Source organism: Orcinus orca, chromosome 10, assembly GCF_937001465.1.
Source record: "Orcinus orca chromosome 10, mOrcOrc1.1, whole genome shotgun sequence".
Classification (NCBI taxonomy): Eukaryota; Metazoa; Chordata; class Mammalia; order Artiodactyla; family Delphinidae; genus Orcinus; species Orcinus orca.
In genome coordinates this window covers 96,104,623-96,129,979 of record NC_064568.1, presented here as the reverse complement: position 1 = coordinate 96,129,979, position 25,357 = coordinate 96,104,623, and the positions used below count along the sequence as shown (strand labels likewise).

At 42.8% G+C, this 25,357-nt stretch overlaps 1 protein-coding gene and 1 long non-coding RNA gene across 15 annotated transcripts in view; one reads left to right on the top strand and one right to left on the bottom strand.

The window, feature by feature from the left end:
• Positions 1-25,357, bottom strand: part of LOC125965553 (uncharacterized) — a 943,317-nt gene that overhangs the window by 715,908 nt on the left and 202,052 nt on the right. The window lies entirely within an intron of this gene.
• Positions 1-25,357, top strand: part of PHACTR1 (phosphatase and actin regulator 1) — a 548,258-nt gene that overhangs the window by 339,787 nt on the left and 183,114 nt on the right. For all 14 annotated transcript variants that reach the window (XM_033434884.2, XM_033434879.2, XM_033434878.2 and 11 more), the window contains one exon: positions 639-803. In XM_033434884.2, coding sequence (XP_033290775.1) covers positions 639-803 — 165 coding nt within the window. The remainder of the gene's footprint in view (positions 1-638; positions 804-25,357) is intronic.

Here is a 25,357-nt window from a genome sequence, read left to right as displayed (position 1 = left end):
CCAGGAACAAAAAGACCTAAACGAATTGTGGCAATTGTAAAATCTTATGAAGTGTAAGTGTTTCTAAACATGATCAGTGGATTTTAAGGCGGAGGCACTCATTCAGTAGATGCTAGTACTTCTGCAGGTCTGGGTGAAGCATGGTTGTAGGAAAGAGCATTGTGGGTGGTGGAGATGGCGCTGGAATAGACGGTTGATAAATGTTTTCTCCCTCCTCTTTTCTCAGCTGACGGTGTTATAGTGATGGCATCTGTCAAGTCTTATTTGAGAAAGTGCTGGGCCAGTAGCTACACTGTCATTTGACTCTTTGGATGCCCTGTCCCTGCCTCGTAGGGGAGGCTCCGATGGGTCAGGGGCGCTCTGTTCCTCCTCCAACACCTCATCCTTTTGCTCAAGCCTAGGTGAAGGCTGGGCAAATTTGGTTGGGGTGCTCCAAATTCCTAGGGTTGGGCTGACTGTCACCAGCCTTTAGAACACGTTGGTAGGACTTCCATTCCAAAAGGCAGAAAGAGAAACGGAAGTTGGGTCATGTGGTTTCTGTCATCTGTAACCATGGCAAGCATTGGCCATCTGTGAGGCTCCCATTTTAACACTTTTCCTTCTCTCGCTCTTTTCCATCTCTTTCTCGGGAAAACAAGCTGAGGAAGTGGAGAGGCTGGCGGCAATGCGATCTGACTCCCTTGTCCCGGGTACCCACACCCCACCCATCCGGAGGAGGAGTAAGTTTGCCAACCTGGGAAGGATTTTCAAGCCTTGGAAGTGGAGGAAGAAGAAGAGTGAAAAGTTCAAACACACGTCTGCAGGTAAGATTATGTTTTCCTTTGTTTCTCATCGGGCGTTTGTTGACTTCAGCTCTGTACGTTCATTCGTAGAATTTAATTACCCTAGGCTGTCGGAACCAAAGGAAGAGAATCCAGCCTTAGGCTTGCTCTTGTGTTTAGTGATCCTTCAGAATGATGGAGATTGGCTTTTAGGTCCTATGTGTGTTCTCATGGCTCAGGTTGTTGGTTGTTGCTTTGCAATTTATAAAACCACCACTTCTATTTGATCTATAAATAGCTGAACTTAGAACTCCACCTTTCCCATACCTGTATGCTTTCATTCTAGCGTCGACAGTCCATTTCTCATTTTTCATCCTTATTTTCCCTGCTCCCATAAAAATCAACACAGGAGCAGAAAGTAAGTTATATATGGTTATTGGCAGATAGGAATAGGTTATTTCATGGAGACAAAAGCTTGAGTAAGCGAAGCATCATTGTAATGACAAAGATAACTATATAGTTCATAGCCGAGTGGACGGCAAAGGAATCTGGGTAAAGTCAGCGTGGCAGGGGTGTGAAGAGCACAGACTCTGGAGTCAGACTGTATGAGTTCAAGTCCCAGCTCTGAAACTTGGTGGCTGCATGACCTTGCTCAATTTAACTCTGTACCTGTTTCCCACCTGTAAGATAGGGGTGAAAATAGTACCTTACATGACTTAGTGTTTGTGGGGTGTTTATGGCGGCACGTTATGTGGGTATTTTTTAATAAGTAAGAGTATTGCAGAGGGAGATGTATAGGGAAAGAAACGTGAAGAGTTCTGATTTGACCCTGTCGGGTTTGACATGAGGTGATGGAGGAGCCGTGCAGATTCTTTTTGTTTGTTTTGTCCTGATTTTGGTACCCGGGTCATTCCAGGGATACTCTGGGGCTTTTATTTCCTTCTTCCTCTGTGTCCTCAAAAATTCAGCCTGTTCTCCCTCTTCCTCAGAATCATCACCTCCTCTGTTTCTTGGTCCTCTCCCTGCTTTGGCTCACGTCTAAACTGTGAAATAGGCGATGATCTGCTTCTTGTACATGAATACTCGTCCACAAGTCTGAGAATTTTCATGCTAGCTGCTTTGGGGAATGAAAGAGAAGAACAAACATAGGGAAGTTGGAATCTGAAACAGTTCTCATGGTAGACATCCCCAGTTTCGTGCTTTCTGACTGTTTCTGAGATGGAAACCTCAGTGCCCTGTGGCTGTATATAATTTGTTCATTCCTGAGATTACAGTGAACCTCCGAATTCCATGAATTTCTAAATTGTCACGCCGCTGACATTTACCTGACTACACCCCACTCTTCACCTGACTGCATTCTCCCTTTTGGTCATTGTACAGACTTGTTAAGGTGGCATAAAATGTGTAGGTCACTTACGTATTTGTAAACACTACTGAGAGATTTACGTGCAAGGAAGACTCTAACTGGATGACTCCTCTGTGTCCCCTAAGAGTGAAACAGAATAGGGCACTTACATCATTGCCTTGGAGAGGAGAAATCTAAATGAAATATATTTTCAGGCAGAGTGAGGGGTAAGACATGTAAACAGGAAAGAAGAAGGGAATGTTCTGTAAGCACTGGAAAAAATAACAATAAAGATTCCACAAGTTCCGGGCTTCCCTGGTGGCGCAGTGGTTGAGAGTCCGCCTGCCGATGCAGGGGACATGGGTTCGTGCCCCAGTCCGGGAGGATCCCACATGCCGCGGAGCGGCTGGGCCCGTGAGCCATGGCCGCTGAGCCTGTGTGTCTGGAGCCTGTGCTCCGCAACGGGAGAGGCCACAACAGTGAGGCCCGCATACCGCAAAAAAAAAAAAAGATTCCACAAGTTCCATTACGATGGTCTTCCTGACTCTGCTATGAAAATGGTTTGTAATAATACACACATCCATTTAAATAGTTGCCATTTGTCAACATGAATTCCCGCATGACGGTGGCAGATTCGTTTCCTCCTGGCATTCCAGAGCTTTGCGTAGTCCATTTGGCAAGACCACAGGGCGAAGGTCTGGTGCGTCTCATGTGAAATGGCACCTGAACCATCGTGCAGACTTTTTAAGGTGTCGGAGGGCTTCCCTGGTGATGCAGTGGTTAAGAATCCGCCTGCCAATGCAGGGGACACAGGTTCAAGCCCTGGCCCAGGAAGATCCCACGTGCCACAGAGTAACTAAGCCTGTGCGCCACAGCTACTGAGCCTGTGCTCTAGAGCCCACGAGCCACAACTACTGAGCCTGCCTGCCACAACTACTTAAGCCCACGCACCTAGAACCCGTGCTCTGCAACAAGAGAAGCCACTGCAATGAGTAGCCCCGCACGCAGCAACGAAGACCCAATGCAGCCAAAAAAAAAAAAAAAAGATGTTGGAGAACTTGTCCTTTGATGGATGCAAGTACAGTGGCATCAAACCACTCATGAACCATTAAAAGTCTGAAAATGGTTTCATTTAAAACTTTTGAGAGAAAGAATTAAAACATGAGACAGGCAAAGTTGCAGCTTTAATCCTTATTATTAACTATTCTTAGCAAGTTCTTGTGATCTCGAGGGCCAAACTGATTAATTTGGCAACCGAATGCCATATTTGTATGTGGTTTTATTGTATTTTATTTTTTTGTATGTGGTTTTATTTTAAAGAGACATATTCAGCTCCTGAATTAGAGAAAATAGAGGATAGACTAGAGCATATCCGTATATTGTGATGGATGGTTATATGATATAACAAGCTATTCTAGGTTTTTTAAAACCAGTGGTTTACACTGTAGTATCCTTTGTTCTTAACTGGATTCAGAAATATTATTCCTTATTTTTGGAAATAAGGAGAGACTTTCTGTGCTAGTTTTTAGCTCCAAGGAGAAAAATACTGACAATTTAAGGATGTTTAGCATGATAAATTGTATATATGTTCAAATAGTACTTTGAAGTGCAGACTTTCCTATGTGTGGATAAGAGTCAAATATTAAATATACAAGAGGGTTGACTGTGGGAATATTAATTGGTTGGCCAATTTTAGCTGTTATGCATTTACTTGTCTTATATGTGTGTGTCTGTAATGTCCTTTCATATGTACAATAATTTCCACAATTTTAAATACAAAGAATAAGTCCAGATATTACATTTATATTATGTATTTGTATTTAAAGTTGTGTGCTTTCTTGATTACATGAAAGGTTACATGATTACACAATGCATACTTGGCCTGTTATTATTTCCACAGTGAGTTAGTTACCTTTATAATTTGCCGGAATTAGCTATACTGTAGTTTTACTGTAACTCAAGTTACAGGATGTATGTGCCTGTGTATGCAGCATTTTCAAAGGTGCACCCAGAAATCTTGCTTTGTAAGTCATGGTAGCAATAAGAAAACTACATTGGAAAATTATGATGTCAACATTTTCCTTAACTTTGGCATCAACAATTACATGAATTTTTCAAAGACCGATCTCCACGTCCCATGCTGCTCAGACATCTTCCTATTGTAAGCTGGAGGCTGGTGTCCTTAAACGGCCTTCAGCACTGAACTCTGGTGGAGAAAACACTACAGGACAAAAAGCTTCTCTCAGAAGCATCCCCGCATCACACGACAGTAGGAGTAAAACAGTAATGGATAGAACATAAAATAATGGGTCCTCGGGGAGATCTCAACATGCCTTTCAGCCTGTCCTCAGAGGCTCTGTCCAGGGCCTGTGAAGCAATTAGCCTGACATGTCCAACTTCTTCTGTAGAATCAGCGACAGGGGTCCACGACACATTCCACACCTGCCCCAGGAGCAAAGACAGATGACAACATCCCCTCTGAAATAGAATCGACAGGGCCTCCCCAAAATAGTCAGCTGCAGCCATCTTATCCAGATTCCTTGGAAATGAGGATTGTATTTATAGAAAAGCAGAACTGGCAGGAATAAGCTGTGAAGACGCCACCGAGTTATGCTTTTATTTCCTCTTGAAAGAAAATCATAAGCTGCAAGAGTTGGCCCTGGAAGTCTACAACGTGCCAAAATTCGCTTTGTGCTTCTAAGCTTTCCTGCACCCCTAGGGCCTTGAGCAAAAAAATTAAAAATAAAAACCTCTTCCGGAGTGCCTATCACTTACTGAAATTGGCCGTGGGAGTATGACTGCGAGCGGAAACTGGACCTTGTCGGTGAGCTCATGGCATGCACGGTGTCTCTGGAGAGACAGTCAAATTACAAGAGTAAAGGTTAAGATCACAGCTGTGATAAGGACAGTGAAGGGAAGCTACTTGAAAGAATGAGGGGGGCGGGGCTTGAGGGAGTAGGGAAACTTTCCTAAGAAAGAGAAGTTTGAGCTGGGATGTGAAGGAGGCGTAGGAATTTAGAAAATTAGCCTTCCAGGTAGCAGAAACAGCATGTGCAAAGGCCCTGTGGTGGAAGAAGCAGGGGTCAGCCAGCTAGGAAAGCAAGGATGACCAGTGGCTGGAGAATGGAAAGCAAGGAGTGTGGGGTGGGCTGAGGATATCTACCTGGCCAGAGGTTAGGATTTCAGACTTCTGTAAACCGTAGGGAGTTCAGAAACGATACCCACTTGGCATGTTGTGCTTATGTATTTGCCAAGCACTGCCACCTTCGCTAAAAAAAGGTAACAGTGCAGACAGACATCTCCCAAAGGTTATGGTCTTGAGGGAAAAACAGGTAGTTAAGCCAATACTCACAACAAAGTATAAGCAACAGAAGACGCGCAGGGGCTTCAGGAACTCAAAGGAGACAAACCCAACTGAGCTATAACTTACTAGGAAAGGTTTCCTAGAGAAATGAATGTTTAACCAAGGAATTAGGCAGTGAATGTGTGGAAGTCTTCTCTCCCAGTGGAAAGAACAGGATGTAAGAAAACCTGGAAAAGAGAGGAGGAGAGATTGGCAATCTATAGCTTGGAAAGAGGTTGTGGTTTGGAAAGGACTGTTGGGCAGGGAGGAGTACAGAGTACTGAGAGATGAGGTTGAAGAGGTGGGCAAGGGTCTGCTCATAAAGGTTCTTAGTAGAACGTCGTGGAGTCTGGGCTTTATCCTGATGCATTACCCTAATGAAGCTATCAGAAGACTTGCCTTTCTGAAAGATCATTCTCTATGCTATGGGAAGAGTTTGGAGTGGTACCCAGTGTTATTTTCAAGTTGTTAATATAACTTCTTCCATATATTTGTGTCTGTAATGAGAGAAAATTTACTTGTGAGAGAATTAAGAAGATACCTCGTTGCTGTCACATCCAACGGAATATTACGTGTGTCTGTTGATTCTGGCAACAAGGAAACTGGTTAGCAGGTGGTTAATTATTACTGTTGGGGAGAGGTGAAGATAACCTAGGCTAAAAGAGTGGCATTAGGAGCTACAGGCTGTGAACAGTTGCAAGGGATATTTAGGAGATAGAATGAGCAGGACGTGATTACAGGTTGGATGTGGAGGATAAAGGAAGAATAAGAACCACGCTCTTGTTTCTCTCTGAGCAGTGACATGCCGTTAGATGGATGGAGGTACCACATACTACATCGGGTTTATGGGCAAAATGAGCTTTTATTTGGGGGCATGCTGGCTTTCATGTGGTTCCAAGATACCCCAGTTGGAGGGATATTTGTTGAAGCCATGGGATGAAAACTCCAAAGGAGAATTTGCCATGGGAAGCAAAGAGGGGTTGTGGCAGCCCCCTGAGGACCACTGACCTGTAAGTTATGAACACAGGCAGCAGCAGAGTCTACAGGGAAGGCAGATAAGGCCCGCCAGAGAATTAGGAGGAAAACCAGGAGGGGGCCATTGGTATCTCCTGACCGGAGCAGGAGAGAGTTCAAGAAAGGAGGAGGGTCCACTCTGCCAGGTCCCGGCAAGATGGTCAGGACTGAGACGTGTCTGGAGCGTTCAGTGACAACTCATTACTGGTGCCCTTGGGGAGAACAGTTTCGGGAAGCTGCATGGCTGGGAGTTTAGAAAGCATATGGTTATGGTGTGAGTGAGAGTTGAGGAAGCAGACTTCTTCTTTTAAGGAGTTCATCTGGGAGGGAGAAGGAGAAATATAGAGTAATCACCAGAAGTGGGTAGAGCTTGAGGGAGGTGTTTTTTTGTTTGAGATTGGTTGGATTGTGTCAAGATGCAGAGTTCACCTTAACATGGCTTTGGCATTCCAAGGGGAATAGAAACACCAGCACACTGACTGTGAGGCCAAATAACTGTATTTCCACGCATTTTTCAGTGATGACAAGTCTCATGACTAGGAGAAAGACATGCAAATAATCAGAGCACTGTTGAGCATCTGATCTTAATAAGAAATCATCAAGTTGTGTAGCTTTCAGCACCTGGCTGGATCACAGTTCTCTTTGTACGATTGGAAAACTCAGTTTCTTTAAAAAAAAAGAATGAGCATGGACAGGCACAGAATCTTCTTACCTGCGTATCCATCATGACTCACAAAGGGAACATCTAGAGGTTAGAAGGCAAAGTAGACTTAGAGACCCTATTTTTTTTAAGAGTTTTTTTCTTCTGTTTTTATTATTTTTTTAATGAATTTATTTTATTTGTTTATTTTTGGCTGCGTTGTGTCTTCGTTGCTGTGCACGGGCTTTCTCTAGTTATGGCGAGCGGGGCTACTCTTTGTGTTGGTGCGCGAGCTTCTCACTGCGGTGGCTTCTCTTGCCGCTCAACATGGGCTCTAGGCACGTGGGCTTCAGTAGTTGTGGCACGAGTGCTCAGTAGTTGTGGCACGAGTGCTCAGTAGTTGTGGCTCTCAGGCTCTAGAGCACAGGCTCAGTAGTTGTGGCGCATGGGCTTAGTTGCTCCGTGGCATGTGGGATCTTTCCGGACCAGGGCTCAAACCCATGTCCGCTGCATTAGCAGGTGGATTCTTAACCACTGAGCCACCAGGGAAGTGTAGAGGCCCTATTTTTAAAGGACATCTCTAGGAGGTACAGGCTAAAGGTTGTGGGAATCGGCACCCTCCCGGAGTGGGGATTGTAAAGATATCATTGTTACCTCTCAAAGTGCATGTTATCCAGCACTCTTTGCTTGCATGTCAAGACTATATGGTCCTTGATGACAGCGATCCTGCCTTTGCCTCTCTGTCCCCCAGCATTAAGTAGAGCACCTGATGTAGCGGGTACCCGAATGCGGTGGCCAGCCAACCATACTGTTGAGGTCCTCTGTTTAATAGGTCTGAAAGGGGAGAGGTAAGGACAGTGATTGAAGCATAAGCTGGAAGGTCCCGGCCTTGGAAGAACTTACCATCATCCACGAATGCTTTTCAGTTTCTCAGAGCCGTACACAGGTCAGGTTATTTGGGCAGCACTGTTGCTTGGGTTATCTGTTGCTATGGGACCAAACACCCCCAAACTTAGTGGCTTAAAGCGACAAACTCAGTTGTATTATGTCCTGTGACTGGGCTCAGCTGAGTGGTTGCTCAGCTGGTGTCGCTTGGGGTCTCTCACGTGTTTGCAGGCAGATGGGATTGGAGTCATTTGGAGACTAACCAGGCCATGGGGAGAGCTGTAGGCCTCTGTCCTCCAGGCATTCTCAGTGCCAGTCCGTGTGGTCTTTTCCCGTGGTCTCTCCAGCAGGATGACTCAGGGCCCCCAAGAATGTGAAAGTAGAAGCTGCCAGGCCTGTTAAGACTCAAGTCCAGAATTGGCGCAGTATCCCATTTGCAGTATTCTGTTGCTTAAAACAAGTCACAGGAGCAGCCCAGACTCATTGTTGGAGCAAACGAAACAAGGGTGTGAGTGCCAGGAGCATGGTTCACTGGGTGCCAGTATTGGAAGCCAGCTACCTCCATTGTTGAGGTCTAAGAAAACTTCAGGTGCTCCTTATTCCCTTCTTTCCAGGTAGACTGTGCATTTACAATTTTATACTGACAACAACAACAGCAGTTGCTACAATCTGTTGGGTTTTCTGTGAATGTGACACGTGCATGACCCTGTCCAGGCGTTATTACTTTACTTTCACAACAGACCTACATAGTGTTATTAAGCCCATTTGGCAGGTGAAGAAACTGAGGCTTAGCGCAGCTAAATACTTTCCAGTTAGAAATGGAAGAGTTGGAACTTGAACTTAACCTGGAATCTTATCACTTACATTGTGTTTCGGGTCCATGAGTGTGGGAACTCATAATTCAGATGCTTTAAAACGTATCATTCATCTGCACTGAACAGTGATGTGACAGGACACTTTCCTTTTCTGACTTATCTCTAGAAAGCTGAAATGTGAAGGAAGAGAATCTCATCAATGGGCACCAACCCTGGAGGTCCTAACGTCTTTCTTGAATGCCCTTAGAGGCAGGGGTTAACAGCTTACCCATCTTCGTATCATACAGTATCTAGTTCAATGCCATGTATACCACAGACACTTCCTGTTTGTTGAATGGCTAAGAAAGAATAAATTGACACTGGCTGCAAACAAATACCATTCAAAACCATTACATTTATGTTTGCAGTAGAACAAGATGTCTTTCTGCTATTTGGTACATAGAAACAAAAGATGCATGGATTAGGTAAGCAGACAGTGACCACGCAGACCTCTGGAGCAGGTGCTAGATTTAGGGCTAGACATTTGCAGAACTGATTCTGAAAGGACACAGGCCTTACAGCATTTGTCATAAGGTGTCTGCTTGGCCACTGACTCCCAGGATAATCTGGAGTTCTATGTGAGGAGGTCGTGTGGACCAGTGGTTAGGGCACAGCCCCCACAGCCTGACTGCTGAGCTCTCTCAGGCAGGTTATTTGTACTGTCTGAGTTCAGTTCCCTCCGCTAAAATAGGAATAAAACTGACACTTCCTAAAGCTGTGAGGGTGGAAAAAAAAATTAGTTGTGGAAGCTCTTAGAATCATATCTTGCATGTAGTAAATTTTTTGTAAGTTTTATCTACCATTATTTCTTTTCTAGAAATGCATTAAAAAGTAAGCAAACATCCAGGAGGAACAAAAGACTTCTGTTTCATAGTTTCAGTTTTTGGATGGTGTGTGTGTGTCTCAGATGACAATTCTCATGAGCTCCTCTTAGATTTTGGGAATGTTTGTTCAGGTACTGGGTGTAGGAGTTTGCTTTTAGACACATCGTACAATCCCACCAAGCTGGAGTTTACGCCGTGTTTTCCTAGGTACCAACAAGTTAGGTCACTAAAGTATTTCCTCTTCTCTAAGAATTTACAATTAAGTGGACACACAGTGGCCCCTGAGGAAGTGCTTCATCCTGTTTTTCCTTTGCTGCATCGTAGGCAAAAATACTGACGTATGAAGAGGTGTTCTTGGGGGAAAAAAACAACGAGCATGTAATCTGAAAATCAGATCTCTGTGGCAAGTCAGAATGCTCAAATGTAGAGAAAGACGTAGGCAGGATACCGTGTGCTTTATTTTCCAGACCTGGGCATCTTTGACAGTAAAATGAGATGCCATTACTATTTCTGCCAGGATAATAAGCGTGAGGTGGGCCCGTGCCAGGCAAGGCGGGGAGAATGGAGACTGTAAAGCCACATGGACATAAGTTGCAGACCCTGAGGCCAGTTCTGTTCTGCAAACACAGTAGAAGTACCAGTTAACTTGCAAGGCGTAGTGGAAACAGCCGTCGGGACTGAGACTCATAAAAACATTCAGACAGCCCTCAACTGCCTGCCATTTCAGTGGAATCCATTACTGGTGGTTGAGTCCCTTAGCATCTTTACAGAAGTAAATTTCTTTGTTCCCAGCCCTCATATTGTGTGTCTCTCTCCTCTCCCGCACTTCTGCTGGCTGTCTTGATTGGAAATTTTGTCCCAGGGCCAGTTTCTTTGGCTAATCATGGATTCTGTCTTCCTTCGACACCTCTCCCCGCAGTTCTTGTCTGTGACCCTGGTCAGCTCCCAGGCCAGCAAGCACAATGCCTTCCCCACCTCCAGGCCCTCCAGGAGCACACCTCACGCTCTGCTGCCACCTCTCCCTGGACCAGCCCTGACGGCCATGCTCCACTGGCCCTGAGCGCTTCCCGGCTGGGCTCACCACATTCTTCTTTCCTTATGCTTCTTCCTCGCGTCCTTTCCCTTCTCATTCTTACCCTCCCCTTTCCTTCTGGGAGCACTCATCTGTCCCATCTGAAGCTCTGATGTCTCCTGAGTCCATTACATTCTTAGTCATTTGCTGGCTCCATCGATACGGTGGCAGTGGACTCAGATCTCTGGTGGCAGGTTCAGCCTCTGCCCTGAGGCTAGCCCTTGGCTGGACCTCCCCACCATCACCTAAATAAGCATGTGTGCACCAAATGCCTCATTTCTGCCCTAACAGGCTTCCAGTCCGGAAGCACCCTGACTCTCTGAATCATCATTCACTTTGGGGACACTGGAAATCAAGCATCTATTTTAGTTCCTTATTCAGTCCAATGACAGTGTGCGCTCTTCTCTCACGACTGTCGCTTTAATATATAACCACGCCTCGTTTCATCATGCTTCGCTTTATTGCGTGTTGAAGATGATGCATTTTCTGCAGGTTGAAGGTTTGTGGCTACCCTGTGTCCAGCAAGTCTATCGGCACCATTTTTAAACAGCATTTGCTCACTTCCTGTCTGTGTCACACTTGGGTCATTTGTGCAGTATTTCAAACTTTTTTATTATTTGTTATGGTGATCAGGGATCGAGGCGCTGAAGACTCAGGTGACGGTTAGCAATAAAGTATCTTTAAAGTATGTATGTTGTTTCTTAGAATGCTATTGCACACTTCATGGACTACAGTATAATGTAAACATAACTTTTATATGCCCTTGGAAACCAAAAAAATGTATGTGGCTTGCTTGACTGTGATCTTTGCTTGATCGTAGAGATCTGGAACCGAACCACAGTGTCTCTGAAGTCTGCCTGTAGAGATTCACCTTCTGTGTTTCCCCAGAATTCTTTGACCTTTTCCCTTGGACTTTATTCACTGTAAACACAATAATAACATATTACCACTAGTCATAACAGTGGTAGTAGGGGATAGTTGGGTGCCCACTGCATGGCAGATACTGAATGAACTTCGATACAGTTCTCACAGCCTTAACGGTCCTGGGCAATTACTCCGAATATCTGTTTTATACATAAAGATAATAAGACTTAGGGCTAGTAACTTCCCAGGGTCCCTTGGCTGGTCAGTGGTAAAGCCCTAAACGATATGAATGCAAGCCCGTCTCACACCGAAGTCTTCTAGGCTTTGCTCGGAAATTTCACTGTTACACATGACTTGGAAGCAGAAAGAGTGAAAAGGTTACGATGTATGTATATCTAGGTAGACAGATATTAAACACACTTGAATTCAGAAAGCAGATCCCATTAAGAAAACAAAATAATATTGGAAATAAGACTTGGTGTTCAGTGATTAATGCTGGCATTTCTCAGGCAGAGAACAATACCTCTATTATGTATATGAACGTGTCTTTTAAAAAGATGATTTCTTTTATGTGTTGGTTGATTTGTGTGGTGTTGGTTTCCTCGTAAAGTTGTAGGAGATAGAAGAATGACATTAGGCAGTGAATCAATCATGATTTGGGGCTTGTTTGCCTAAAACAAATATCAAGTAACCTTAATAAGAGAATACACAGCCCACACATGAATCAAATTGTTTCTGAAGGTCAGTTTTAAAGGTCTTCCTTCTTCTTTTGGTTAGCCCAGGGGTGAGTTAGAGTGGGGGCAATGCATGAATAGAATATAAACTGGGTGAGGTATTCATGAAATCATATGAATGAAAGAAAGCATTGTGTAGCGAGAACTGGCCTTGAGTGGCAGTCTGACCTGGGGAGGGAGGACCTGGGTGATAACCTCAAATACCACAGAGGACTTTCCTGTCTCGTCCCAGTGAGTTATAATGAAGCGATGCTCTGAGAGGTCTTTGTGGAGTAGAAGAGAGGAGGGCTGATGATGTTGAGATGCAGATGTGATTTCGGCATAGAAGACTGTTGTAACATTTAGTCTATTTTTGTCCTCCAATAACCAAGCGTGAGTTTCTAAAGAGAATGAATGTCTCTTCTGTGGCATAGCAACGTCTTCGTGTCCTTGGAAAGGCTGCTTTGTTCCATAGTACCAGGATTTATGTTCTCTGGCTTCTTGGGAGCCGTGAAAGGCTCTGAAATTGTAGGAAGCTGCCTCCTACCACTGCACCTGGTTGTCAAGGGCGCACGTGAAAAGGGCCTTTAAATGCTTCCCAGCCTCCGGGAAGGGGTTGTTTAATGAGGTAGTTTGAGCAGCATGGTAATTACAGTTCCAGGTGTTTCTATGAAGATTCTGTGAAGCAACTATGAACTGTCATTTTACAACATCATTTTATAATAATATATTCCTAAGTGAAAAAAAAGTTATACAGTTTCTCCACTGTAGCACAAAACTCTGTTTCGTGCATGGACAACTGGAAAGATTTATTAACAGAAAATTTGCCATTACAATGAGGATCATTCTTGCCTGCCTCATGAATGACTGAAACTTGATAGATTTGGGTCAGGTCGATATTTACAGAGATACTCATGATAATGGGCCTTCCATGATGGCTGTAGTCACATCAGTTTCTGGTTGTTTTGTAAAGACAACTGGGCTCTTGTGTGTTGAATGCTAACCGTAGATATATAAATATCTCTAAAAAGAGAAAGAGTCATGTTATGGTATTACCACAAACTGCCTCCCCATGTAAGGTAATTAGTGTCATAATTTTGTATCTAGATTCTAAATAAGAAAACTTGAGATTTTTTTTTTTAAATAAAAGATTCCATTAAAGCTTGAAAATAGAAAATTCACCCTTCATCCTTGCATGCTTACAAATTATGATCATTATACATATCTGCTTACATTCATTCATAGTGACTTCACATAGATGAAATCAAAATATAACTCAACTTCGTGTGCCCGACACACAGTGAGGCCAAACAAACTGAAATGTCAGAGTTTGGAGCACAGAAAGGTTTATTGCAGGGCCATGCAAGGAGAATGGGTGGCTCGTGCCTCCCCAAACCCTGAACTCCTTTAGGGTTTCAGCAAAACATTTTTAAAGGCAAGGTGAGGGAGGGGTGTGGCTGGTTGTTGCAAAATTCCTGGTGTAAAATCCTTTGTTCTTTTAGCTGTCTAAGTAGGTCCTGTAAACTTCCAACAAGACAAATACTATTCTCTGTTCTGCAACTTTTTATCTCTATGTGAATGGAAAAGTGTTATATCCTTAAAGGTCACAGCCTTGAGAATGGGCTCTCCTGTATATTTCAGGCTATAAGCAACATTCTTAACTCAAAGCAAAAGCAATAGAATACAAAGGTTAAAGTAAAAGAAACATCTAATATGGAGTCAGATTTGTTCTTCCCTATTACATAAATATAATTTGATCTCGCTCTCATTTTAATTTTTTAACTTAATGTTACCTTGGAGTAGAACTCTTGCTCATAGCCAAGTCACCTTCCTAATGACTGTAAAATATTCCCTTGGGTGTGTGTTGTTATAAATAACCCTGCCACAGACATCTGTGTTTGTAGCATTTCTTTCCTTTGTACTTTTGTCTTTAGGGTAGAAAATTGGTTCTGGAGCACATTGGGGGTAAATATTTTTTGGCCCTTGCATTCCAGAAAGGTTGTAATGTGATGTGGAGGGTAACGACTTCACCCTCAGCAGGGCTGGAATATAGGGATGTGTAGTGGTTAGTTCTAAGTGTGGTCAGTGAGAAATCAAGCAGGGAGGAGTAGGCTGGGATGTCTAGGATATTCCAGCATGGGACAGTCTGTGCAGAGTGGCCCTCGGGGAAGCTCTTGTGATCTTTGGCCTCTATTTGGACTAATTTCTTCCTTTATGGTTAATTTTAAACTCCTGGTGTGAATGTTGCAATCCACTTGTAGTTGAACATTTTCCCCATCAAATGATTGAACTTTAGTGAGCATTTAGTGAGAGCCAGCTGGAAGATATCTAGATATCATTACCAGTGTAAACCAGCAGAAACCATGACAGACGTATTATTTATAAATGGCCTCTGATAATAGGATTAATAAGAAACAGAAAATACTCCAAGAAATTGTTGGAAGTTTCATAATAGTTCTATATCTAAGGTGAATTATATGAAAATTGGAATTCCTTCAACCAGTCACCCCGTGAGTCTTGACTGAAGTTGAAATGATGCAGACTCGGAACCACAAGCAACTGGGTGTTACTGGACCGTCAATTTTGAGGCGTGGGTAACAAGTACATGAGAGAGGAGGCTTAGAAGGGACCAGACCACAGGCCCCTATTTGTTATGTTAGGGATTCCAGACTTTATCCTATAGGCAGTGGGTCACCATTAAAGGTTTTAAGCAGGGTTTTAAGCACAGTTCATATTTTCAATTTAAAACAAATTGGCAAAGGAAATAACTAGCAAATCAAAGAAAAGTATAAATGCCCCATAAATATAAAAATATATCACTCGCACTCATAAATAAACACAAATTGACACGAGTGAGATACTACCATTTTTCGCTTATGATTTTGGCAAAGATAAAAGAAATTGATGACCACACTGTGTCAGCAGGTGCAAGAGTAGGTTGGGAAACAGCCACTCCCATACACTGTTGGTGGAAGGATGAATCAGTCAGTGCAAGCTTTCTAGAGGACAGTTTGGTAAAAGTAATCAAAAAAAAAAATTTTTTTTAAGATGTTGGGGGTAGGAGTTTATTAATTAATTTTATTTTTTTTGCTGTGTTGGGTCTTTGTTTCTGTGCGAGGGCTTTCTCTAGTTGTGGCAAGCGGGGGCCACTCTTCATTGTGGTGCGCGGGCCTCTCACTATCATGGCCTCTTTTGTTGCGGAGCACAGGCTCCAAACGCGCAGGCTCAGTAGTTGTGGCTCACGGGCCTAGTTGCTCTGCGGCATGTGGGATCTTCCCGGACCAGGGCTTGAACTCGTGTCCCCTGCATTGGCAGGCAGACTCTCAACCACTGTGCCACCAGGGAAGCCCAAGTAATCAAAATTTTAAATGCACTTACCCTTGACCTTACAATTCATCCTCCGAACAGAGGATGGTGAGGCAGGAAGAACATTCCAGACAGAAGATGCCGCAAAGTTACAGATTTGAGGAGGAGCATGCCCAGAAGGAGTCACACGTTTCCAGGGATTTAACCTACATGTGTGCTTGCAGTAAGATGGATGTGCAAGGCTGTTCATTACAGATTGTGTATTGTATCAGAAAACTGGAAACAAGACAAATGTCGTCGGTGGAGGGCTGGTTATATAAATCATGGTCTTTCTACACAAAGTGCCAGTGAGCCACAAAAAAAGCCTAAGGTACATATCTTCAGATACGGGGAGAACCTTAAGATGGACGGTTAAGTGTAAAAAGCCAGGTGAGGTGCAGAACAGTAGGTGTGTTGTGATCTTATTCATGATAATTTTATTTTTTTACTTCTGTATTTCATCTTTTTAATTTTATTTTTAAATAGAAGTTATATATATTTAAGTTGTACAACATGATTTGATACACATGTAATGAAATGATTATTTCAGTCAAGCTAATTAACATATCACCTACTCATACAGTTACCACTTTTCTGTGTGTGTGATGAGAACGCCTAAAACTTACTCTTAGCAAATTTCCCTTAATAATACTGTACTGAATACTGGATAGATTATACGTAGACATGTTGGTTTCTGAATAAAATTTTTTTCTGCAAAAATATGGAAGAAACATTTAGGAGTGTAGTGGGCTTTGGGGAACAGAACTGAGTATTGTAGTTAGATGAAGGATGAGGGCTTGGCATTTCATCGTATTCCTTTCTTTGCATTTGAATGATTGCCCTAAGTTTATGTTACTCTTATGGAAAATAATTATAAAAGATACATTCTTAGTGAATTTTAAACAGACATCATCTTTGCCTGATTTAATCTTAGTTCATCGACACATATATCACTTATGTGCCATTTACTTATCTAAGCTCTTAACATGTATTAACTCATGTTAATAATCACAGACCCATATAAGACCAGAACTATTTTTATTCCCATTTTGCAGATGAGGGAACAAAGGTGCAGACAGGTTAAGCAGCAACTTGCCCAAAGGTCACACAGCTCTTAAAGAGTAGAAACAGAACTCGAACTCCAGTAGCCCGGCACCCCAGCCCACTATGCCTTCGTTCAATCATTTTAATTTGTCGACATTGAAACAGGAAGCTGTTCCTAGAGTAAGGTCTTGGTAATATATACGATTACTTGTTACTAAATTGAAGTACTTTTTGTTTAGTCTCTAAACAGTTTTATTTATTAAGAGACTGAGGTTGTTTCTGGCCTCTGTTCCAACAAGTGCCTCTTTTTCAGGTGCAGAATTTGTTCAGCCTTCATCTGCCCACAATGAGGCCATTATATAAGGTGGGAAGCCCCTCCTTCGTCTTTATCAACCCTGGTTTTGCTTTCCAAAAGGGAAATGCACAGAGTTATCCCTTCCAGGCATGCTGTGAGTCCCCACCAATGGATTGGCTAGGACACACTCACATCTGTCTTCTATCATCTCAAACTGCAGGCTCCCAGCCTCAGCTTCCTGACTACCCCAATGCAGAAAGCTTTATCAGCTCAAGGTCGTATGCCAAGGGGTCTTTTGGCTTTCTGTCTACCTACATCAAGCTTGGAAAACAACATAGTGTAACTTAAGCTGGATCTGAAGCCAGGGTGATAAGATGAATGCAGCTAAAACTTTCACTCTTTTCAAACTTACGTCATGGAAATGACAGTAATATCTGATCAGGTAAACCTTCTTAGCAGTGGAGTATTTGAAAAAACAATGCAAGGGAACATCTTTCTTTTGCTGACTGTCTGATGCTACTTAATGGCTCACGGTGCCCCATTGTTGTGTAGCTGAGGTTTCTCCTCCAAATTCCTTTGTTCAACAAATACCTACCCAAGATCTCCTAAATGCCAGGCATAGAAAATTGAGAGCTAAATAAGACAAAAGTCTGCCTACACTGAACACACCCTAATGGAAGAAAGAGAGCTGGCAACCAGTAATTCCAAGGCTGCCAAATTAGTGATCATGAAGTATACACAGAGTGTCTGGAAGCACAAAAGAAGTAGTTCCTTGATTGTCTTAATTCAGTTCCAATTGAGAATTACTGCATGGGGAAATGACCGGAAGTCTCCATTGGGAAATACTTGGGTTTTTTCAGTGCCTGTGTGTGCATGCATGCAACAGACACTTACGTAGCACCTAGAAATGCAAGCACTGGCAGCTATATGAAGACAATATGATAGAGTTATTGCCCGTTGAGAAGTTAAACCTTCTAGTGGCTCACCATTTGGTCTTCTGTTTGTTCTGTGAGCATTCGTTTTGTACTTACTAAATGTTAAGCACTGAGTTAGGCCCTCGGACAGAAAGATGGAAAAATCCAGTTCCTACCCTTTAGGGACTTGAGCCTGGCCCCACTGGTGCAGGAGGAGAGACTGTAGTAGAGCACGGAGGAGCAAAGAAGACCGAGTAAGGTTCTATAAGGACTTTGGAATGGGCGTTGAAGTTCTGTAAGAGAGAAGAGATACTCCAGGTACAGGAAGAATGCTGCAAAGTTATAGAGAGACAGGTCCAAAAGAAATGAAAGAAGAAACTTGGGTCTTTTTTTTTCAAAGAGTGTTTTTTTTTTTAATTCATTTTTGGCTGTGTAGGGTCTTCATTGCTGTGCACGGTCTTTCTCTAGTTGTGGCGAGCAGTGGCTTCTCTTGTTGCGGAGCACGGGCTCTAGGTGCATAGGCTTCAGTAGTTGCAGCATACGGGCCCAGTAGTTGTGGCACATGTAGGATCTTCCCGGACCAGGACTTGACCCCGTGTCCCCTGTATTGGCAGGAGGATTCTTTTTTTTTTTTAAACATCTTTATTGGAGTATAATTGCTTTACAATGTTGTGTTTCTGCTGTATAACAAAGTGAATCAGCTATATGTATACATATATCCCCATATCCCCTCCCTCTTGCATCTCCCTCCCACCCTCCCTATCCCACCCCTCTAGGTGGTCACACAGCACCAAGCTGATCTCCCTGTGCTCTGTGGCTGCTTCCCACTAGCTATCTATTTTACATTTGGTAGTGTATATATGTCCATGCCACTCTCTCACTTCATCCCAGCTTACCCTTCCCTCTCCTAGCATTCTCAAGTCCATTCTCTACGTCTGTGTCCTTATTCCTGTCCTGCCCCTAGGTTCATCAGAACCATTTTTTAAAAAATATATTCCATATATATGTGTCAGCATACGGTATTTGTTTTTCTCATTCTGACTTACTTCACTCTGTATGACAGACTCTAGGTCCATCCACCTCACTACAAATAACTCAGTTTTGTTTCTTTTTAGGGATGAGTAATATTCCATTGTATATATGTGCCACATCTTCTTTATCCATCCATCTGTCGATGGACACTTAGGTTTCTTCCATGTCCAGGCTATTGTAAATAGTGCTGTAATGAACAGTGTGGTACATGTTTCTTCTTGAATTATGGTTTTCGCAGGGTATGTGTGGCAGGCGGATCTTAACCACTGTGCAACCAGGGAAGTCCCAGAAAGTTAAGTGTCTTAAGAGCAAATTAGTTGGAATGCTATTCAAGGTCAGGGGAGAAAGCTGTTACCTTCAACTCTCACAAAAGTGTTTGTGAATAATAGATGAAATTTAGTGAGTACTTAACCTGCCAGGTACTATTATTCTAGATGTGGTCCATGCATGTTCTTATTTAATTCTCACCGTAGCCCCACAAGGTATTATTATCCTCCTTTTGCATTTGTAGAAAGTGAAATGCAGGGAAGTTCAGTATCTTGTTGAGGTCATGTCTTCGTGAGTAGGGGGGCCAGGATCGAGCTGGTTCTTTGCCCTCCAAAGCCTGCAGACTTAACCATAGCACCACAGCCACAGTCCTTAAACAATGGCTAGACTTCGGACAGAGAGAACGAGGGGAGAGGCTATTCAAAACAGAGCAAATGGGATAAGCAGAGACACAGCGGTGGAAAGTCAGAAGCGTGTTTTACAAGTTTGACTTAGTTGGAGTGAGGGTTCATAATAGACAGGTGCTGGGACATATGTTAGGATTAGATCGTGGAAAATAGTAAAGACTGTGGAGCTGGGCTTTTATTCCCTTGCCAACTTTTGAGCAAGGAGGTGACATAATCACAGCTGGCCTGTGGGTGACTCACTGGCAGTTACAGATATAACCGACGGAGACAGTAGAGAGCCAGGCAGGGGGAGGCCAGTTAGTAACAGTCTAGGCAAGAGATAATTGGAGCCTGCCTGGGGTGGTGTCATCCCGAAGGAAAAGGAGAAGAGAGATTTGAGAGACACAGACGGAGGAAGTCGAAATGACAAGACTTGGGAGACAGATATGGGGGCGAGGGAGAATGAGAAATCAAAGATAGCGTTGGAGCTTTGACCCTGGGTACCTCATGATTGGTGGTACTTTTTTTTAACAGGAATAGGTAAGAGTTGAATTCAGGCGATGAGAAGAGAAAGGGCATTCCATTTTTGACAAGGAATCCTCGTGGCCAGAGAGGGCCTAGAAGGCCCCCATCACACAAGGAAGGAGAGGCCATCTCCTGGGAATGCCAGGTGCCCAGGCTGGGTTCCGTTGTGTCTTGAGAGAACAGCTTTAACTGCATGAGGCAGGGGTGTGTGTTTTCTAGGGCTCCCACAACAAAGCACCACAAACTGACTGGCTTGAACGACAGAAATTTACGGTCTTAGAGTCCTGGAGGTTGGAAGACCGAGATCGAGGGAAGCAGCAGGCTTGGTTTGTAGGTTGTGGAAAGAAGATCTGTCCGTGCCTCTCTCCTAGGTTCTGATGGTTTGCTGACAACCTTTGTCATTCCTTGGCTTGTGGGTACGTCACCCTGGTCTCTGCTTTCATCTTCACTGTGTGTGTGTCTGTGTCCAAATTTCCCCTTAGTATAAGGATTCCGGTTAGACTGGATTAGAGGCCCATCCTACCTCGAACACCCACTCATCTTAGTCTGACTCATCACATCTCTCATGGATTTATTGCCAAGTAAGGTCACATTCTGAGATACTGAGTAGGACCACGACGTGTGAATGTGGGGGGAATACAGTTCAGCCCACACCAACAGTGAAAGAGATGAAGGTCTTCTTGCTCTCGGGTTTCTCTTCTCCTTAGGCATCTTCTGGAGGTTTGTGAGCAAGTCATCATTGGCTTAACATGTTTTATCATGTCAGTAAGAGCTGAGGTCTGGTGGCGACTCCTTACTGGACTTGCAAATATTTTTAATTAGCAAAGGAATGTCAGTACCTCACTTATTCCCATGAACGGCATCCTCCTGGCTTCTCAGCTCTAGAGCACTTCTAAGCAATGGCAGTCCTTCTCCCAAGAAGGACTTTTCCTCCAGGAAAAGTAGTGCATAGCCAGGAGCACATGCCTGATAGCTAGAGTACTCTCACTTGGGAATAAACTGCTTGAGAGAAAGGACAGGTGAAAACCAGAGCCCCAGCTGGGAGGACCCAGGGTGTTCAGGTGCAAAGAGAGTCCCACAGTCAGTACCCAGCAGAAATGGATTTGTGCCCGTATTTTTTCTGCTTCGGACATCAAGCTTTGTCAATAAAATCGTTTACAGCTTTTAGCTCAAATTGGTTTTCTTCTTCTTGGAAAATGAATTATTTCACCTTGTTGAAAAAAATAATAATATCCTCCCCCAAATTTTGTTAAAGTATCTGGTTTTTCCAGATTCACACTCATCCTCATAAGGCTTATAGGCTGGTGTGTCCAAGCAGGATCAGAGGAAAACACATTTGGATCAAGATACATGGCCCTTCCTCATGAAATGCCAACCCAAGGAGACCTTGGCTGTGCTCTGTATATCAGATGGCTATAAGTTTGGGCATCTCAGATGGATGGGCACGCATGAGTGAATCACGAAGAGCTCTGCCCTGGGTGTTTATAATTCAGATCCAGTCCTTCCCTAAATAGCTCTTTGGTGGTTTTCCATTTTTCTGTTGGTATATTTACATTTATACCCCATTTATATGATTTTCCAAAGCTTGAGGCTGATAGCTTAAACCTTTCCCTTCACTTCCAATTTCATTGCTCTTCCAATCTCTATAGCCCTGAAAATGAGCTTTTCTGAGCTCCTCATTAATTTTTCACTTCTCGCCCTGAGGGAGATGCAGATATGCAGTACTAGGATTGCAGGCCAAAGAATGTTTGGCAAGCCACTTCTGTGCCCAGTGATAGGTTTCAGAAACATATCTCCAGGGATTTTGACAAGTGAAATGCCCAGAATCTGTTCACACTCTATTTATGGGGTTCCTATTAGTCCTTGAGAAAGTTGCACTATATCCCAATATCAGGGTGTGCAGTGATTTGCTCTTTCTTTTTTTAGTTGGGTGTTACGAGTAGCAGTGCCATATATTAGCAGGGTCACTGGTCTAGCTCTTACTAGCTGTATGACCATGGACAAGTGAGTTCACCTCTCTGAACCTTATCTCTCCATCTTTAAGATGTGAGGCTTAAATTGGACCATGTCCAAAGGTCGGTCACATCTAAGCCTTCTCTCATTTTGACAGCAGCCCGGCATTCTTCTCTACGAGTATAGAGAAAATCATTTAACCAGTTTCTCTCACTGTCACTATTGCTGTAGCCAAGAACAGATTCTATGTGTTGGAAGGCTAAAAAATTCACTGGCATCCAGCTTTATGTGAGAAACATGCCCCAGAGAAATCCTCCTGTTAGAACAGTTTCGTTGCCAGCACACTTGACATTGAATACTGTCTCCAGACCTTCCCTGCCCTCCTTCCCACCAGACCCACACAACCTTCACTCCTGATTTAGAAGACTGAACACTTTTCTTTAGGGATATTTTAAAAAGTTATGTCAAATGCTGGAGTTTCACGTTCTATAGGACAAGAGTGGGCCAGAGACTTCTGAAATAAGCCTAGAGGCTCTGTGAGCACGAACGTGCTCCATTGGTAGAATTAACCTTATTGAAATCCTTACCCAGTTGCCTAAATTGGAACTGGGGTGTGTACAGGGTCCAAATGGATAAGGCTTTCAGGATGCTAAAGTAACTAAATCACTGGTGCACGTGATTTCCTTCTGCAAAGTCCTCTAAAATGAGATAACCTTCCGAATATATAGATGGTCTTCCAAGACCTAATAATTCAAATGCTCAGTGAACAAAATAGGATAAATGCTTTTTTTTTTTTTTAATTTCCCCTATTTTCAGCACTGTGCACTGCCTGTGTCTGATGTCTAGAAGTAGTAATCTTGGGAATAAACTTTTGATCAGGAGCCAGAAATGCTGTCTGTGAAAATGAAATTCCCTTACATTGTCCTTGAGGACAATAAACAATGTCACAGGAAGGAAAATATCAAAAGAAAACCTGGTGGAAAAGAGGATAAAGAGGTGTTAGGGATTAGGTAGTACAGCAATGTTAGTTTTGTAAAAGTTTTTTTTGCGGTACGCGGGCCTCTCACTGTTGTGGCCTCTCCCGCTGCGGAGCACAGGCTCCGGACGCGCAGGCTCCGCGGCCGCTGCCATGGCTCACGGGCCCAGCCGCTCCGCGGCATGTGGGATCCTCCCGGACCGGAGCACGAACCCCTGTCCCCTGCATCGGCAGGCGGACTCTCAACCACTGCGCCACTAGGGAAGCCCTTTGTAAAAGTTTTTAATGGCTTGGTTCCTTAATAGAAAACCAGAGGATTTTTCAAGCTGAGCTAAAAATGAGAATATTTTTAGAAAAATACAGCGAGCACTCGGAGTACAGACAATTTGTTACATCAACATTAAATCAAAATGTGTTGGATAGCAATGGATTATTTCCCCACATAAGGAGAGAGTAGGATAGAGTGCAATATTTAAAATACTGGGTGAGAAAATCCTGAGTGTCACTCTTTTCATGTACCCAAAAAGTGTTGAAAATAAAAAAATTAGAGCAGTAATTATGAGTGAAGCTCTGCCTGATGTCCTTGGTGTATCCCCATTTTCCTTCCGGAATTGGGTTGTTCGCCTAGATTAACTCCCCTACAGTTCTGTTTCTCATGCATAAAGTGAAGGGTTCGGAATAGATAGTCTCTGAGGCCCTGGCCAGCCCTAACACTCTTTGGTTTTAAATTAACATATACGGGAAAAACATGTCAAATTTTATTAAGTTTTCTGTTACATTCAAATATAGTAACAGCAGAAAAGATAGACAAAATATTTGCAAATGTTAGCAAAATATCTCTTTGCACAACACCTTCCCCAGCTGCTGTTCCAGGTTATAACTATTTGAAAAGGCTGTATGATGTTATCTGAAGACTTATGTAAATAAGAAGCCAAAAAGAAGTGTGGTTTAGCCCTTTAAATGCTATAGCAGTAGGCTACCCTTACAGGGAATTTAGGAATATGATAACAAATGATGGCCCACTTGTCATTTCTTGTTCCTTTCCTAGTTTGACTAACAAGTCACAAAGAATTGCAGGTAAGATAATTCTTGCCACCCTTTCTCTTGAGCCAGAGCAGATGTTAATACTTAAAGAGAAAGAACACTATGAGCCGAGAAGGGATAGTTTAAGGTCTAGGCACAGCCTTTTGGGGATACCACTGATGGCCCTCTATCATCCACTCCACATTATTCTACCTCCTACCTCTGTTTATCATAATGTTGCCATCCTTTTTCTTTCTTCCTTCCTCCTCGTCTGGTGCCCTCTCCATGCTTTCCTTCTCCTCCACCCAGTCACCAGTGGCCCTCATAAGGCATCACTTCGCTCCAAGTCAACATACTAGAGATGTCTGACTATTGAAGATTATATCATTAGAGTCCTGAGGGGGAATACTGTTAACCAGCAATTCTGTGCTTGGGTAACCTATCATTCCAGTGAAATAAAAACATTTTTAGCAATAAAAATCTAAAAGAGTTTACTATAAACAGATAATCACAAAAAGAAATGAAAAAATATAATTCAGGAAGAAGAAAGTAGAATGCATAAAAAAGGAGTAGAATGTAGGAAGCAATAATGAGCAAATAAGTTGGTAAAACCTTATAAATAAGCGCTGATTGTTTAAGAATAAACATGATTATTATGAGCAATCGGAGGGTTAATTAAATAAAGGCAGAACTAGTATACTAGATAACAACATAGAAAAAAGGAGGGCAAGACCTGAGTAAAGACATTCTAAGCTTACAGTATTATATGGGAGGTGAGGATAGAGATTCATTTTGAACTTTCAAAGTCAAGTAAGCAAATTAAATATTTAAGGCTAACCACTAAAAGAACAGAAGTAGATATATAACTTAAACTAGTGAAGAGAGAAAAGGAAAAAGAAAAGAAACCTCATCTCTCTAAAAGAAGGAAAAATAGAAAGAAAAATCATGATAGCATGAATAAGAGTAGAAATAAATCCAAGTATATCAGTGATTATAATAAAAGTAAATGGTCTATATATACCAGTTAAAAGATAGAGGTTGCTAAAAAGTATATAACAAAATTAGGATATAAGTTCTTTATGAAATATACCTAAAACATAAGAAAAGTTTAGAATAAAAGGACATAAAAGATATACAAAGCAATATTTTTTTAAAAGTATGCTAGTTGATCTACATTAATATCAGGCAAAAATAATTTAAGTCAAGAAACATAAAGTTGGATCATTGTGTATTGATAAAAGGACCATTCAGTAGGAAGATGTAACAATTCAAAATATGTATG